The sequence below is a fragment of the Melanotaenia boesemani genome, chromosome 16, assembly GCF_017639745.1.
Source record: "Melanotaenia boesemani isolate fMelBoe1 chromosome 16, fMelBoe1.pri, whole genome shotgun sequence".
In the NCBI taxonomy this organism is placed as follows: Eukaryota; Metazoa; Chordata; class Actinopteri; order Atheriniformes; family Melanotaeniidae; genus Melanotaenia; species Melanotaenia boesemani.
The window spans coordinates 8,001,447-8,015,261 of record NC_055697.1 but is presented as its reverse complement, the minus strand read 5'-3'; the positions used below and the strand labels follow the sequence as shown (position 1 = coordinate 8,015,261).

Sequence of the window (13,815 nt, the reverse complement as noted above, 5' to 3'; positions counted from 1 at the left end):
AATTCAATCTAAGGCCATAAGAAATTAAAATGCATGTTCCAAGTAAGGAATTACTCACAATTTTGAAAGGCTGCCCAGATCAAGAAACATTTCAGGTGAAAGGCAGCCAATTCTGTTGTTAGACAAATCCCTAAATGGACAGAACGGCAAAGAGAAACACAACTTACTTTTTAAAAATTTAACAAATATTGTTATCAGAACAAAAGAAGAATAGAAATGAGTAATGTGTCTGTATTGCATGTTTTTATGCATTCCTGCAGGAAGATAAAGCAGCTGTAAAGACAGGTTGTGTCTGTCATCTATTCAGCTTACTGGAAAGCTTATCCTGACCCTCTCTAACATTTTGCTCCTCATAAAACCACTCCTGGCACACACATATCAAAACAAACGCATTCAAATGCATGCAGCAGGCTTCCATATGCGAGTGGCTGAGCTCTGTCGTGTCCGAAGCACCGTGCCCTTGCACACTGTAATTAAAGAGCCGCTACGCTGGAGCAGCTGTGGGAAAATAAGCAGAGCACTTGAATAATCACCAGTTGGGGAGCACTTAAATTAGCCCTCTGCTTCTCTCAAGCCGTGCGCACACGCGCCCTGAATCAGCAGGGCTAACTCACTGTTCGCATCCCTGCCAGTCCAGATCCCACTAACTATCAAGGCTGCAATCATGTAACTCACTCCCTAACTTTTTATTCTAAAACCAGGCAGAGCAATCATGGAGAAAATTGCTTGAGGAGAAGAAATCACCACAAGCAAATGAAAAGTGAACTTTGAGTATTTTTGTAAACTCTTCAACAGCTTTGTGTATGTTTGTATGACAAATAAATTTAGAGAACAAATCAAATCTGAACAACTCTGAAAAATACAACTTTAAGTAGTACGAACTAACTTTAATGAATAAAAAATCATTAAAAAATGTGCACACCTTTTCCACCACAGCTGTTCTTGTTTTGGTATGACCCGTTTCTGGGTGTGATGACCTTCTTATCCTGTCTTTTTTTTTTTTTTTTTCTTATCCTGTATTTATGTTCTATTTATGTAATGCAGTAGTTGGCCGTACCAGATCATAACGCTGTCTCATACTCATCTGTTTCTTTTGTATAACCTCCTGCTCTTTGTTAGCTTTGAGCTATTAATCATATTACAAATAAACTGCTCATTCATCAGGTACATCCACTCTCCTAAAAATGATGAGGTTGGGAGAGTTATAAAAAGACACTCCCGGGTTTTGTGTACACTATCTATTGAGAAAAACAACAGTTTGAGGAAGAAAGCACATTTAGTTAGTATGAGTGTCATCAAATTAATGCAAACACCAATTTCTATTATCACTTTGGTATGGCAGTGTGTCATTTTTTATCAATTCTAAACAAGTAATGTGACTAACCACTCAAATTTCTTACTTAATATAAAATCAATTCCAAACAGCTGGGATGCTGTATAAAATGTAAACAGTGTGTGAAGTCTCGTAAAGCAATATTTTATTCCCAACAGAACATAAATGACATATCAGACATTTTACATTTCAAGGAAATATTTGATGTCACCAACATTTTAAAAAAAGCTGGGAAAGGGTGATGTTTAGCATTGTGTAGCATCACTGTCTGTAAACATCTGGGAAGTGAGGAGACCAGATGCTGGAGTTGAAGGAGAGGAATGTTGTCCCATTCTGGCCTGATGCAGAATTCTAGCTGCTCGAACAGTTCCGGGGCCTCATTTATCAAACTGTGTGTAGCAAAGCAAACTACAGGTAGCGTCTGCAGCGCAAAAAGGAAATGCGGCGCACTTCTACTTTCAGATTTATAAAAGCGTGCACACGCATGACCCCCACCTGTTTCCGTTTATGAATCAGAATCAACTTTGAAGCAGGCACATATGAGGGAATGCCTTCCCACACCCACATGGTGGCAATAAAAGGTCAGGTCAACACCATTAGTACATATCCATCACATCATTTGCATGATGGCTTGGGAGGGGAAAAGAGGGAAGAAGTTGAATTTTTTGGGTGTGAGACAGAGATCCTTATGGACCACGTTGAAAAACGTAAGAATGTTTTATCGGTGGGCACGGTGTCAGAAAGGCAGAATAGTGACAGCTGGTGGCAGATGCTGTCACCGTAGTGTAAGAAGGGAAGACACGGCAGAGGCACTGAAACATACGGCTGGATATCTCAGTCAGCAGGGCATCCGTCGACCACTGGCATGCACAGATAGAGCCTTGGCGGTGCTGAAGCACTTGCCCTTGCCATCAGGGCTGAAAAAGTGTCCTTTTTATCAGAATTATTTTTTTTATATACTGTATGTGCCCCACTATGTTGATGCGATCACACAACCCTTGCACATGTTTCGTTCCTGTCGTTTCTTTGGTAACGTGATCATGCAAAGCGAGCGCCAATGAGGTACATTATAAGCATGTGCATTTTGCATTGCAACAGACCGTCCGTGAAGTTACCTCCCACCACTCCGCCTGCCACTACTCAGGTAATGCTTAACTATTTCGAGGGCACCTTTTGCTCCCAAACTAAGCCTGATATCAAACTATTCGTCCCTGTTGTAAAGTAGCCTGTCTGTCTCATTACAGCCTGAACGGCTGAGTCTAAATTAGCCGACTGCCCACTTAACAAGCTTGGCACTAGCCATAATCAGCGGTATCTTGCCAAATGTTAGGTTAAGTGGTCACTACAAACGCGGGTATGTTTGGCTTTTTCTTCAGTGAAGTTTTTACAACATATTCATAAACCACATTGCACAGTGTTCTCCAGTTGTCCATCTCTTTTGTCACAGATTGTATAATTTGACAAATAGTTTTTTTCTTTATTCCAAGCAGCATTTTTCTAAGCCCTTTTTTTAAAACTGAGCCCCTGCCCCTCAAAACGTCTGTGCACACCACTGCCATCGACCATGCGGGAGATCGATTTGTGTTTGGAGAAAAGCGTCTGCTAAATGACAGTACTGATGCTGGTAGTTTAGTCCTTTGATTTAATTTATAAAATAAATATGTACAGATACATCTGAGATTGGTATTTCTTTCTAGTAGCTGGGAGCTCCAGCAGGGTGGGCGATGCAGAGAGACTATCACCGCTATTAACAAGGTGGTCAAGGAGTTTCGGGAAATAAAAACCGTCTGGACAGAATTTAGGACAACAATAAAAAAAAGTATTGTGTAAGAATAAGTAAATAAAAGGAAATCCACATCTGTGTGTTTCATTAGCATTGCTTCACTTCTAGACCTCCAGCCTCCAGTCTGCGTCCCGCTCTGCTGGAATGAAGGACCAAAGCTACTTTTCTCACTGACTGCAACATGCAGCAGACTGTCCACCTTATTTCGCTGGATAGATTTTTATAACATGTAAGTTTTGTTTCACAATGACAGAACATATTTTAGTGGTTGAGGTTCTTATTAATACCATCTCCCTTTTTCTTGAAAATCCTGTTTTTTGTTTTTTTCCTTCCCGAGTATGCACTCTTAGGAGAATTAATATCAAATGTGTCTCTTTATTAATTTCTGCAAACAGCTTTAATATCTAACATGTGGTCTGAAAGGTAATATTTGATTGTGCACAAATGTCTTACATTTCACATCATCTCCTTGAATTTATTCTGTACCGTTGGCGTCGCCGTTTCCAGTTTTTCCAGATTATGTGCGTACACCTGGGTCAGAGTTGTGAGAAGGTAGGAACATTATCCCATCAAGTTTGGTTTTCATGAATTCCAAAAGTTGACTATATTTGCCGTACGCTGGTTTTTGTTCCTATGCCAGCTTGATAAATGAGGCCCCTGGACCTTTCTTGATAGATGTTTTTGTTTCCTAATGTAGCAAATGTTTTCTGTAGGTGAAAGGTCTGGACTGCAGGCAGGCCAGTTCAGCAGCCAGACTCTTCTCCTGCAAAACCATGCTGTTGTGATGGATGCAGAATGTGGATTAGCATTGTCCTAATTAAATATTTAAGACCTTATCCCAAAGACGTCTGGATGGAAGTAGATGTTGCTCTGAAACTCCCACTATACCCAAGCCATAGGCAATAATGCAACTCTATACCATCAGAGGTGCAGGCTACTGAACTGTCTGCTGATAACAAGCGTGATGCTTCCTCTCCTCTTTAGTCTCTTCTGGACACTGTGTCCATGGTTGCCAAAAAGCATTTTACATTTTTATTTGATTGCAGATAATTTTTTTTTACCTTCCGTTTCAATATTATGTTCACACATGGCTTCTTCTTTGCATGATATAGCATTAATCTGAATTTATGGATTCCAGGGTGAAATGTGTTGACAGTGATTTCTGGAGATCTTCCTGAGCCCATGCAGTGATTTCCAGGAGAATCATGTCTGGTTTTAATGCATTGCTGTCTGAGAAGAAGACCACAAGCATCCACGTTTAACCTTCGGGTTGTCCCGTGCACACAGAGATTTCTTCCTATTCTATTCTAATCTTTTGATTAAACTATATCCTACAGATTGTGGAATCTTCAAAGTCTTCACAATTTTACATTGAGTAACATGTTTCTAAAATTGTTCCACATTTTTTTAGATTAAGTTTGTCACAGATTGGTGAACCTCTGTCCAGCTTTATATCTGAGAGGCTCTGCCTCTTTGAAATGCTCTTTATATACCCAGTCATGTTACTGAACTGCTGCAAATGAACCTAATTAGTTGTCAAATGTTTCTTCATTTGTTTTGAATTGTACCAATTACTTTTCCAGACTTTTGTTGCTCCTTTTCCAGCGTTTTAGCAACGTGTTGCTGCCATCAAATTAAAAATGAACTAATATTTTCCATGAAAATAATGGCATCATGACCACTGACAACAAAATAAAAACACAGATTAAGTCATTATATTACATCTATTCCAGACTTTTCCAGATCTCAATTTAGCTGAGTGTCTGTCAGATCTGGTAAACAAACAAGCCAGACCTGCGTTGGTAGAACTTTGCAACTTACAGGACTTAAAGAATTTGCTGCTGACGGCTTGGTGTCAGATGTCACGACATAACTTCAGAGGTTTAGTGGAGTCCACACTCAGATATTGTAGGTCAGGTCTATTTTGGCTACAATTCAGTGTCAGTTTTAGGCAGGTGGGCATAATCTTGTGGCCGATAAGTAACGTTTTAGTTCAGTCAAGGTACAAACGGATGTCTTTAAAGCTGCCAGCTCAAGAATTATGGAATTTTAGGTTTTTCTTTACCAGTGTCCTTGTATTAATCCATGTGGCCCTGCTGAGATTCCTTTTCTTCTGACACAGACACATGAAATTTTAATGCACATGTACAGCCTCCATCCAGTCTTCTGCGGTTGTCTTACAGTCGTCACTTTTCTATTGTCCCATTGGAAAAGGCTATTCTAAGGCTTCATTATACTTACAGTCTTCTCAAAGCCAGAAGACCACGGAAGGCTCCAGGCTCCACCGTACTTATCAGATTATTCTTCAGGTCCCTGGAGAATAGATAGACAGACAGATAGAGTCAATGATGGTAATTCTATTTACTATAGCCATTGATCCATCCATCCAAATTCATTTTAATTTCAAATTTAAGGAGCTGATGGTTGCAGAGTACATAATTTGTTCATATGATTCATGAAGATGTTTACATTATTCACACCAGAGTACAGGTAGTAACATGCTTCCTTGCAAAATTGAAATAACTTTGTTTTCAAGCATATACATAAAATAAAGAAACAAACAGATTTTATTTGGCTGGACCGCACAAACTATTTCCTGCTAGCTTGTGGGCCTGGACTACATTCAGCAAAAAGGCAAAAACACACGTGGAACTTCCAGCCGGCCACTCTTTGTCCACCCACACCGCCTCCTCTAAAAGTTCATAATACTAAAAATGGATCTCAAAATAATCTCCTCTTTGGTTTTCTCGGCAGGCCAAGAAAAACTTCCTGAAATTGTGTCCCTTGCTTCTGTTAACTCTGCCCTGGATGTCTAGTATGACGAGAATGAGAAGAATGGTTGTTTTTTTCTCCATATGAGTAACAATATAAGCCTAGGCTTCTTTTTTTTTTTGTTCTTCTTAATGAAGAGTCATGAATTAAAAAAAGATCTGGGTCACCCAACATAAAACAAATCACAGCCAAAGGCAGTTATTGTCCCAAAGTGAAAATAAAGGTAATGCTTCAGCTACTTATATATCACACAGGGGACCGTTTTGCAGAAGGATGCTTTCTGTTACTTAATGAAGGCAGATGCTTAGTCACTCACCTTACAGAACAGAAGATTTATAGGAGCCATGTAGCGATCTAGATGTGCTGTATAAAAAGCCTTAGCTGATCCTGTTTTACAGTAATTGATGTTAATCTAGTGGATGTGAAGCATTATTACTCAGACAGAAGACTAATCATTATTAGCAGCAGAAAAATGACTCCTCTCTAAGGTTAATGATCTGGATCTTGTTTAGTCCAGAACAGAAACACACACAGAAACACACACACACACACACACACACACACACACACACACACACACACACACACACGTTGTATTTGCACGGGTAGGGCTGTATCTTGACAAAAACTCTTGAGACGCACATATCTGCTACTTGTTTCAGAGTTCAAGTTGTTTTCACCTGAATTTTTTTAGTAATCTGCATCAAAAAAAGTAAGTGAACATTTGGAAACAACACTTTTCCAAGTTATCTCTGCTGACTTTTCAAAACCAGAACCTCTACTGAGACTTCTTGTAGATAACGTTCTTCTCCCAAATTCCACTTTGGGGAGAAAAGTGAAGTTGCCTTGCTGACAGACTAAGCCCCTGGCCCATTTGGGTCAGTCAGCGGCTAGCTCTCATCTCCGCTCCCACCCGCAGTTCTCTTTGATCACAAAAACAGCCACTGGAGCAAGGGGCTAAGCCTGCAGCACCTCCTTTCATCCTGAACCATCTTGCAGCTCACGACTCTGCACTCTGCAATTTGCTGAATGCTCAATATTTTGCAGCTTATTGAGTGACTATATTTCCGAGGGGCAAAGGTCACTTCTCAGGGAGTCCACAGATGGTGACTGCACTACTGTATAAGTGTTGTTATAAAGTGCAGATGCCACACAGTCGATAAAACATCTAAATAATTGATTAGAAATTTTAAATGTTTGGAGGAGGGTCCTGGGTATTCATGAGTCTGAATTATATCAGGAATGATCACAAGCCATATAAAACAAACCATGGCCTTGTTGGCCACACCTTGAATGATAAACAAATCCAAGCCAACAAGTATCTGCAAATAAATTGTATAAATGATGATTGTGTTTCATTACCTGGTTCAGGATAGGTGGAGTCTGCTACATAATGGATGCCAAAGGTTTAACAATCAGAGGAAGCTATTTGAAAGTAAGTTTTGTATGTTTGTATGCATCCTTTTCTGTGATTTACTGTCAGAAATAGTCTTTAATCTCTTCTTTTAGTAACCCCTCCTTCATCTGGTACTGGATCAAACAATGTTAGCAAAGGATGTCGTATAATTTAAAAAGCATATGCATTATAAAATGAAATCAATGTTTGAAGGTTTTCTACTTTCACTAGATGATATAAGCTACATGAGGTTATATGGTGTGCAGACCATGAAAAAAATGCAATAGCTTCATCAAGTGTTTACTACACATTTCTTTTATAACAGCATAGGGTTTCATCACTTAGTGGTTTCTTCAGCTATCCACTTATGGCTGCAGACATGGAGCAAGTCATCCTTTAACTGGAAAGTTGTTTGTTCAATCTTCAGCTACCACTCTGCACACTAAACAGTATCCTTGGGAAAGATTCTCCAGCCCTGAGGCTGGGTTCTAACCCTTTGGTCCTCCATTAATCCAAGCCAGGTGAGATAACACACGGAAAACATCTGGAGCTTGCTGGGCAGTGGTAGCTGAGGACCAAAACTGAAGAAACCCTTGCTTTTAGCATCATTGCCTGTATGTTTTAGGAAGATCTTATTGATTGCTTGTAAGGGAAGGGGGGCTTTTTCAGTGTGAGATTCTGGAACAACGTCTCAGAGGAAACCAGGTAGCCTGACCGGGTGCCCTCCTTCAAGAAGCTTTGGAAAATAAATTATCAGGGAGCTTTTTCCTGATTTTAAGCTGTGCCTTTTAACATGTTTTACTTATGTTGCTGATTTTGTTTGTTTTATTAGTGTTGTTGTTTCCCCAGAAAGCAGTTTAATTCATGTGTAGATGAATCTTTTAACAGGAAAAATTGTAAAACAAACTTTAACAAAGAAAAAACACAGATTGTTTTCCCATATAAATTAAGTAAAATTTTGAATTATTTTGAATGAATGAATCTCAATGGCTTCAATCACAATTTTATAAAAATAAAAATGTCTGAATGAAAATTGAAAGCCTTTAATCTGTGATAAAGCCACGCAGCAGCAATGTATTAAAAATGTAAAACAGTGAATCAGAAAACAGTACTTCATAACTATGCTTTAATAAATTATACAGCAAAGAAAATGTAACAGAAAATGGACTTTAATTATCTCTTGCCTCAAATAAAAACTATTACTCTCTTTAATTGAGGTAAATTAAATCCGTGGCCTCTATTAGAGTTTTTATTGTATAAATGAGAACACACATGAATACACAAACAAATGATAATATGGAGAGACTTGTCCCACATATCTACTGTAGATACAGCTGCAGCAGCTCAGATGAGATGAATGTTTAAACAATAACCATGTTCTACACCCGCAGTCCTGCATGTTTGTGGAGCAGCTGCAGCCCACGGTATAAACTTCACTATTTGTGGTTTGTATTTGCGAAGCTACTGAAGTGCTTCCCAATTAATTTAAACTGCTCTGTATGTTAAAAACTTCTCGGTTCCTCATGAGCCGCATGACCCTAATGATAGCTGCCTGTTCACAATTTGACACTAATGGGAAGATTTCTCCCCGAGTCTAAATGATGACAACACATTCACACTGATGTGCTCACTATTAACACACACAAATTGATCAGACACCACGTACACCCTCCAGGCAAAGCAACACTTTAATAGCAAACTGTATTTAATCATGTAAATTCTAATTAACTAAATCTCAGTGTTGATGTAATTATTTGAATACCATCAGATTCACTAAAAGGTCAAACTCAACATGAAGCGCACAAGCAAATAAAACTGCAGCTTGCCGGGGCCACTTGGGCACTCAACCAAATGGAAAGTGAAGCTACGTGATGTATTAGATTGTACGCCTACTTAATGAAATGAGACAAGCAGATACATTCATTAGTACGTCTTACATCATAATCCTTCCTGGCATGTTGGTGCAGAGAGCTGCACATCTGTCTGTAAAAAGGCACCTTGTTTCTAAAAGGATCCCACTCGTCTCAGAGGGTTCATAATCAGATCTGTATACAGTAAAGACACACACTGTACAGCCAAGCAGCTGAAACATATATGATTAGCTAAAAGGAATAAAAATATTTTCTTGTAATTTCTAAATAGCTTCAGCGGTTTAATCTAGCAAAAAATAGCAAATACTGGATGGTTCAAGATTCTTCACTGTGGGGATGTGCTGACCTTTGTCAATATTATGCATTTGGCTTTTTTGCAGCTGACTGGGAATCAAGCTAGATAATGCTACCATACAGCCAATATCTTTGAGTATTTTATTGTCCATGTTACTGGTTAGCATGTTTAGATGGTGACATAGAAAACATTTGCACCACCACCTTTAACATGTTAACACTAAGATTTAATCCATATACTTTGTGAGCATGAAGATATTAGTTTGTTTTTTGGGAAGTCCAAGAAATGTTCATACTTCGTCTGCAGCTTGTTACCAGGTGAGGTTTTGCACAGAGTGGTGTCCATATGTTTATATGCTTTACATGATGTGTTGTCTACATTCCAACCAGCTGTTCCTCAAAACTATTCAGCCTGGTTGAACCTTTATGCATCATCAGAAAAGTGGAAATGACAGTTTTTAATCACCCCCACTTTGAATTTCTGACCACTCATACCACAGCTGTCAGACACAACACCAGAAACAAGCTCTGCCCAAATGATGCATGGAGAACACGTTGCAACAACTACCAAACCAGGGCTGCAAGGAAAATGTGAGTTTGCTCGCAGCCCTGGGAGAAGGAACTAATTTCTTTGCGCTTATGATGACCATACAGGCCTTTAAGGCTTTTTGCAAACTTAAATAGGAAAAAAAAAACACTGGCAATATGAGTGAATTCAAATTTCAGGTAAAAAAAAAAATAATAACATAGGTTATTCTTGGACTTTCTAATAACTCAAGATATGTCTTGTTTGTTCCATCAACTTAATTTATTAACTATCAGCTTTTCATCACAAGTCTGAAACAAAAATCAAAATAGAACTGGAATAACAGCATATAAAAACTAAAAAAGAAGTATGCTAGCCTCATCCCGAGATGGCATAGATGTCTGAGCTCAAAGTTGTCTGGGATGGACCATCCCATGGTGGAAGTATACATGCTGGACAGACCAATCACTGTTCTAAACCTTTTCTGGAAGAAATGGAAGCAGTGTACTTCAGCCCAAAGCTGAAAAGGACAACTCAGCTTTTTGAAACCAGTCTCTGTGAGTGTACAGCATATCAGTATTTTCTGGCAAAGTTCTTGTACACTTTTGTGATGGTAGCATTAATGCACAGAATTAAATTTCAGAGCAATATACGGCATCTTTGAGGCAATATCTTTAATTTCTCAAAAACCTCATGTTGCACGCCTTACGGGTGGAGGACAGACCTGCCTGCATTGCTGAACTGTCCCCAAAAGAAATGAAGAGCTAGGAAATGAAAAAATACAATGGACCTGTATTGTTGCAAATAAAAGCTGGAACAATTCATTTCTTTGTATTCTTCATGCCAGAATGTCTTTTAAGGGTAATATTTCATGACCCTTTTTCTTTTTGACCTTTTTTTTTAGCTTTATTTCATTAACCAACAAACTAAATAAAGCTTAAAACACATGCAATACCTTAGGATCATACTGTAGCACTGACATAAAAGTAAGAGTCCATTTTTTACAGCTTTATGGACACAAAAAGACTGAAACTCTGTGTAAAATTATAATATCCCAAAAAGCACACAAAGACCCATCTAAACTAGATATTCATATGCTAGATATCCATGGGTCACTTTGCAGATACTTTGATTAATGGTTTGGCCACATTTTGAAGCACTGACTGAGTTAACACCTAATTAATTGTGGGTAAATATGTGCTGAAAGCTTACTGAGAAACAGGCACTCAAACAGTTCAGTCCAGTTAAACTCAGTCAATGTGTTTGCATTGTGACAAGCTTGTAGTAGCAGCCAAAGCATCAAATACCAATGGACTCTTCTGTGTGTGTTTGCATAGTAAAGATATTAAACCTAAATCACCATCAGACACATTTTAGTCAGTCATTCTTCTCATTGAGACAAACTACACAAGCAAACTTCCATCCTGAGCCAGTCCCTATTATCAGTATAAACTGAGATGGCATTTGTTTCTACAGTAGTTAAGTGTTTTTTTTCCCCTTTTTTAAATGTGTTTGCCTCCTAAAGTCTGTGCTGTCTGAATCCATTCCCAGTAATAAGTAAACATTTCTCAAATATCGCTGCAGTGCAATTTATTCCCACTGACAAGTAGTGCATATTAAATGCTGTGATTTTCTCAGATTTCACTTCTGACTCAGAGGAACAAAAAGTAGTAAAAAGAATAAATTAATAAATATCTAAAAAATAATAAGCATTCAACTTCACTTTACCACACAGTCAAAATAGTTAGAGTACCAAAAAAAAAAGAAGCTCAATTCATTGCAGCCAATTTCAGAGCAGATGCTCCAAGAATCATCTGATGTGTGAGGAAGATTTCTTTTGTCAACTGCTTCCTATTTTGGAGCTACTGCTCTCATCAGTGTGAGATATTTCTACCAGAACAAGAAAAAAAGGTCAAGAAGAATGTGAAGCAAATTCATCTAAGGCACGCTTTTAATGCAAGCCCTTTTGCTCTCTTTGTTTTTCGTTGTATTCTTTTAAACAGCATAACGCTAAAAAGAAACTCCCAATACTCCTGAGATGGAAATAAATATGTTAAATATTTCTATTAAACTGAGGAATAGTTGACATGTTTCAGCTGCTATTTAACAATCTGTAATCATCAACGCAAAGAAGTGTAACGGAGAGCGAGGAAGAATTCATCTCCCGCTTCTCCAAACTTGGTCAGTGAATGGGTCGCACCCATCATGCTCACATGTTTCTTCTCAGCTGTGACCCAGCAATGATCTCCTGTAAAACAACAATAAAACTATTCATATTTCAAGCCCACACTTTGATCCATTTAAGGCTCAATCTCAATTTAGTTCCTCTTTGAGGTGAAGGAGGAGGAGGAGAGGAAATGCAGGAAAATATACGGTATGTTACTGCAGAAGCAAATCTAAGTTCAGATTCAGATAAACCCTCCTCAGCATAAGTTATAGTGCAAATGCTGAAGCAGAATTCATTTAAATGTGACTCAATCAGGCGATAATTGCAAATTAATGGTTTACTAATTAAAAAGAAATTGAAAAGAGGGTTTGATAATAGGTACTAATTTGTTTAAATGTTTAATGAAATAAATTAATTACTCAATGTTCAACATATGAGGAAAGAAAGATGCAAAAAGCGTTTGTTAATATCACTGAAATGAAATGGTCTAATTTAACTGAAAGGGCTAATTATTTTTTCCATTTCGACAAATGATCTGAATACAAGCATATTGACTAAATGATTTACAGGCATGTATATTTTTTTTTCTTTTTTAATCAAATCTTATTGGCCCAACTAAACCAATTATTGTCTTTTTTTCCTCGTGCTACCCAGTAACAATAACTCAGGGTCTGGTCGGTTTACAAACACATCATCACTACCCATTTCACGCCTGCACTCTGAACTTCACCCTGCTGTACATACTCATGCACAGCCAGCCGGAGGATGTGTCCTTCAGCAGTCTGCCACTCCCTCATCAATCACCACCCAGCAAGGAGACGAGCTCATGAGGAAGACTGAATAAACGTCACTTTGTAGGAACAACAGGAGGTGCAAAACTTTTAAAACGGACGCCTCCTCGCACCTCTGACGTCTGGTTCTCAGAGTGACTAATCACAGATGCCCTTTGAATTCTGATACTGTCTAAGAGGGCTACGCCGTCCATTCAGCCTGCCTCCAAATACTTCTGGCTAGACAAACTGCGTTTAGTCCAGTGGATGAAAAATAAGTAATGCTAACCAAGAATAAATAAATTACTGCTCCTGTAATATACTTTGTTTCTTGTAGGTTTCAGTGGCAATCTGCATATAGCCAAAGTGTTTATATTCATAAGAGTTTAATTTAAAAGCAATGATGTTTTAAAGGATTTCAAAAGGATCTGCTGACCACAGTACATTTTCTGCAGATCAAATAAAATTGCACAAAAGTTTAGTTTTAGTCCAAACTATTAAACATATTATCTTCATAGTTTCAAAAAGCAGCATCATCAGCATGAGAAGTGGAAATTATGCCAGAACTGTGAGGCTTTCTGCAGTGGGAACCCATGATAGAGTGAGATTCTGTGTCCTGAACAGAGAACAGTGATGGGCTTTGTTTCTCTTGCTCCCGTGGGACCCAGTTTGGCCGACAGTAATGGGCCAGTGTCCATATGGGGGGATTCAGGCCATCATCCAACATACAGGGACCTTCTATTAAGAGGACATTATCTGGAACATAGAGAAATTGTACATCCCTGAATGAAGAAATGCCACAGTGATTCATAACAATGAGCCTGTTTACATGCACACCAATGCTCTAATCATTACCTGAGTTCTAGAGTCAGATAATTTAAGGTGGTCATGTAAACAGCATGA

General features: G+C 38.5%; 1 protein-coding gene across 2 annotated transcripts in view; it reads right to left on the bottom strand.

Moving 5' to 3' along the window:
* The window catches only part of LOC121655127 (adhesion G protein-coupled receptor A3), a 204,533-nt gene that overhangs the window by 163,218 nt on the left and 27,500 nt on the right, over window positions 1-13,815 (bottom strand). For both annotated transcript variants that reach the window (XM_042009561.1, XM_042009562.1), the window contains exons 3-4: window positions 5,358-5,429; window positions 59-130 (exon numbers count right to left, since the gene is read on the bottom strand). In XM_042009561.1, the coding sequence (XP_041865495.1) occupies window positions 59-130; window positions 5,358-5,429 (144 nt within the window). The remainder of the gene's footprint in view (window positions 1-58; window positions 131-5,357; window positions 5,430-13,815) is intronic.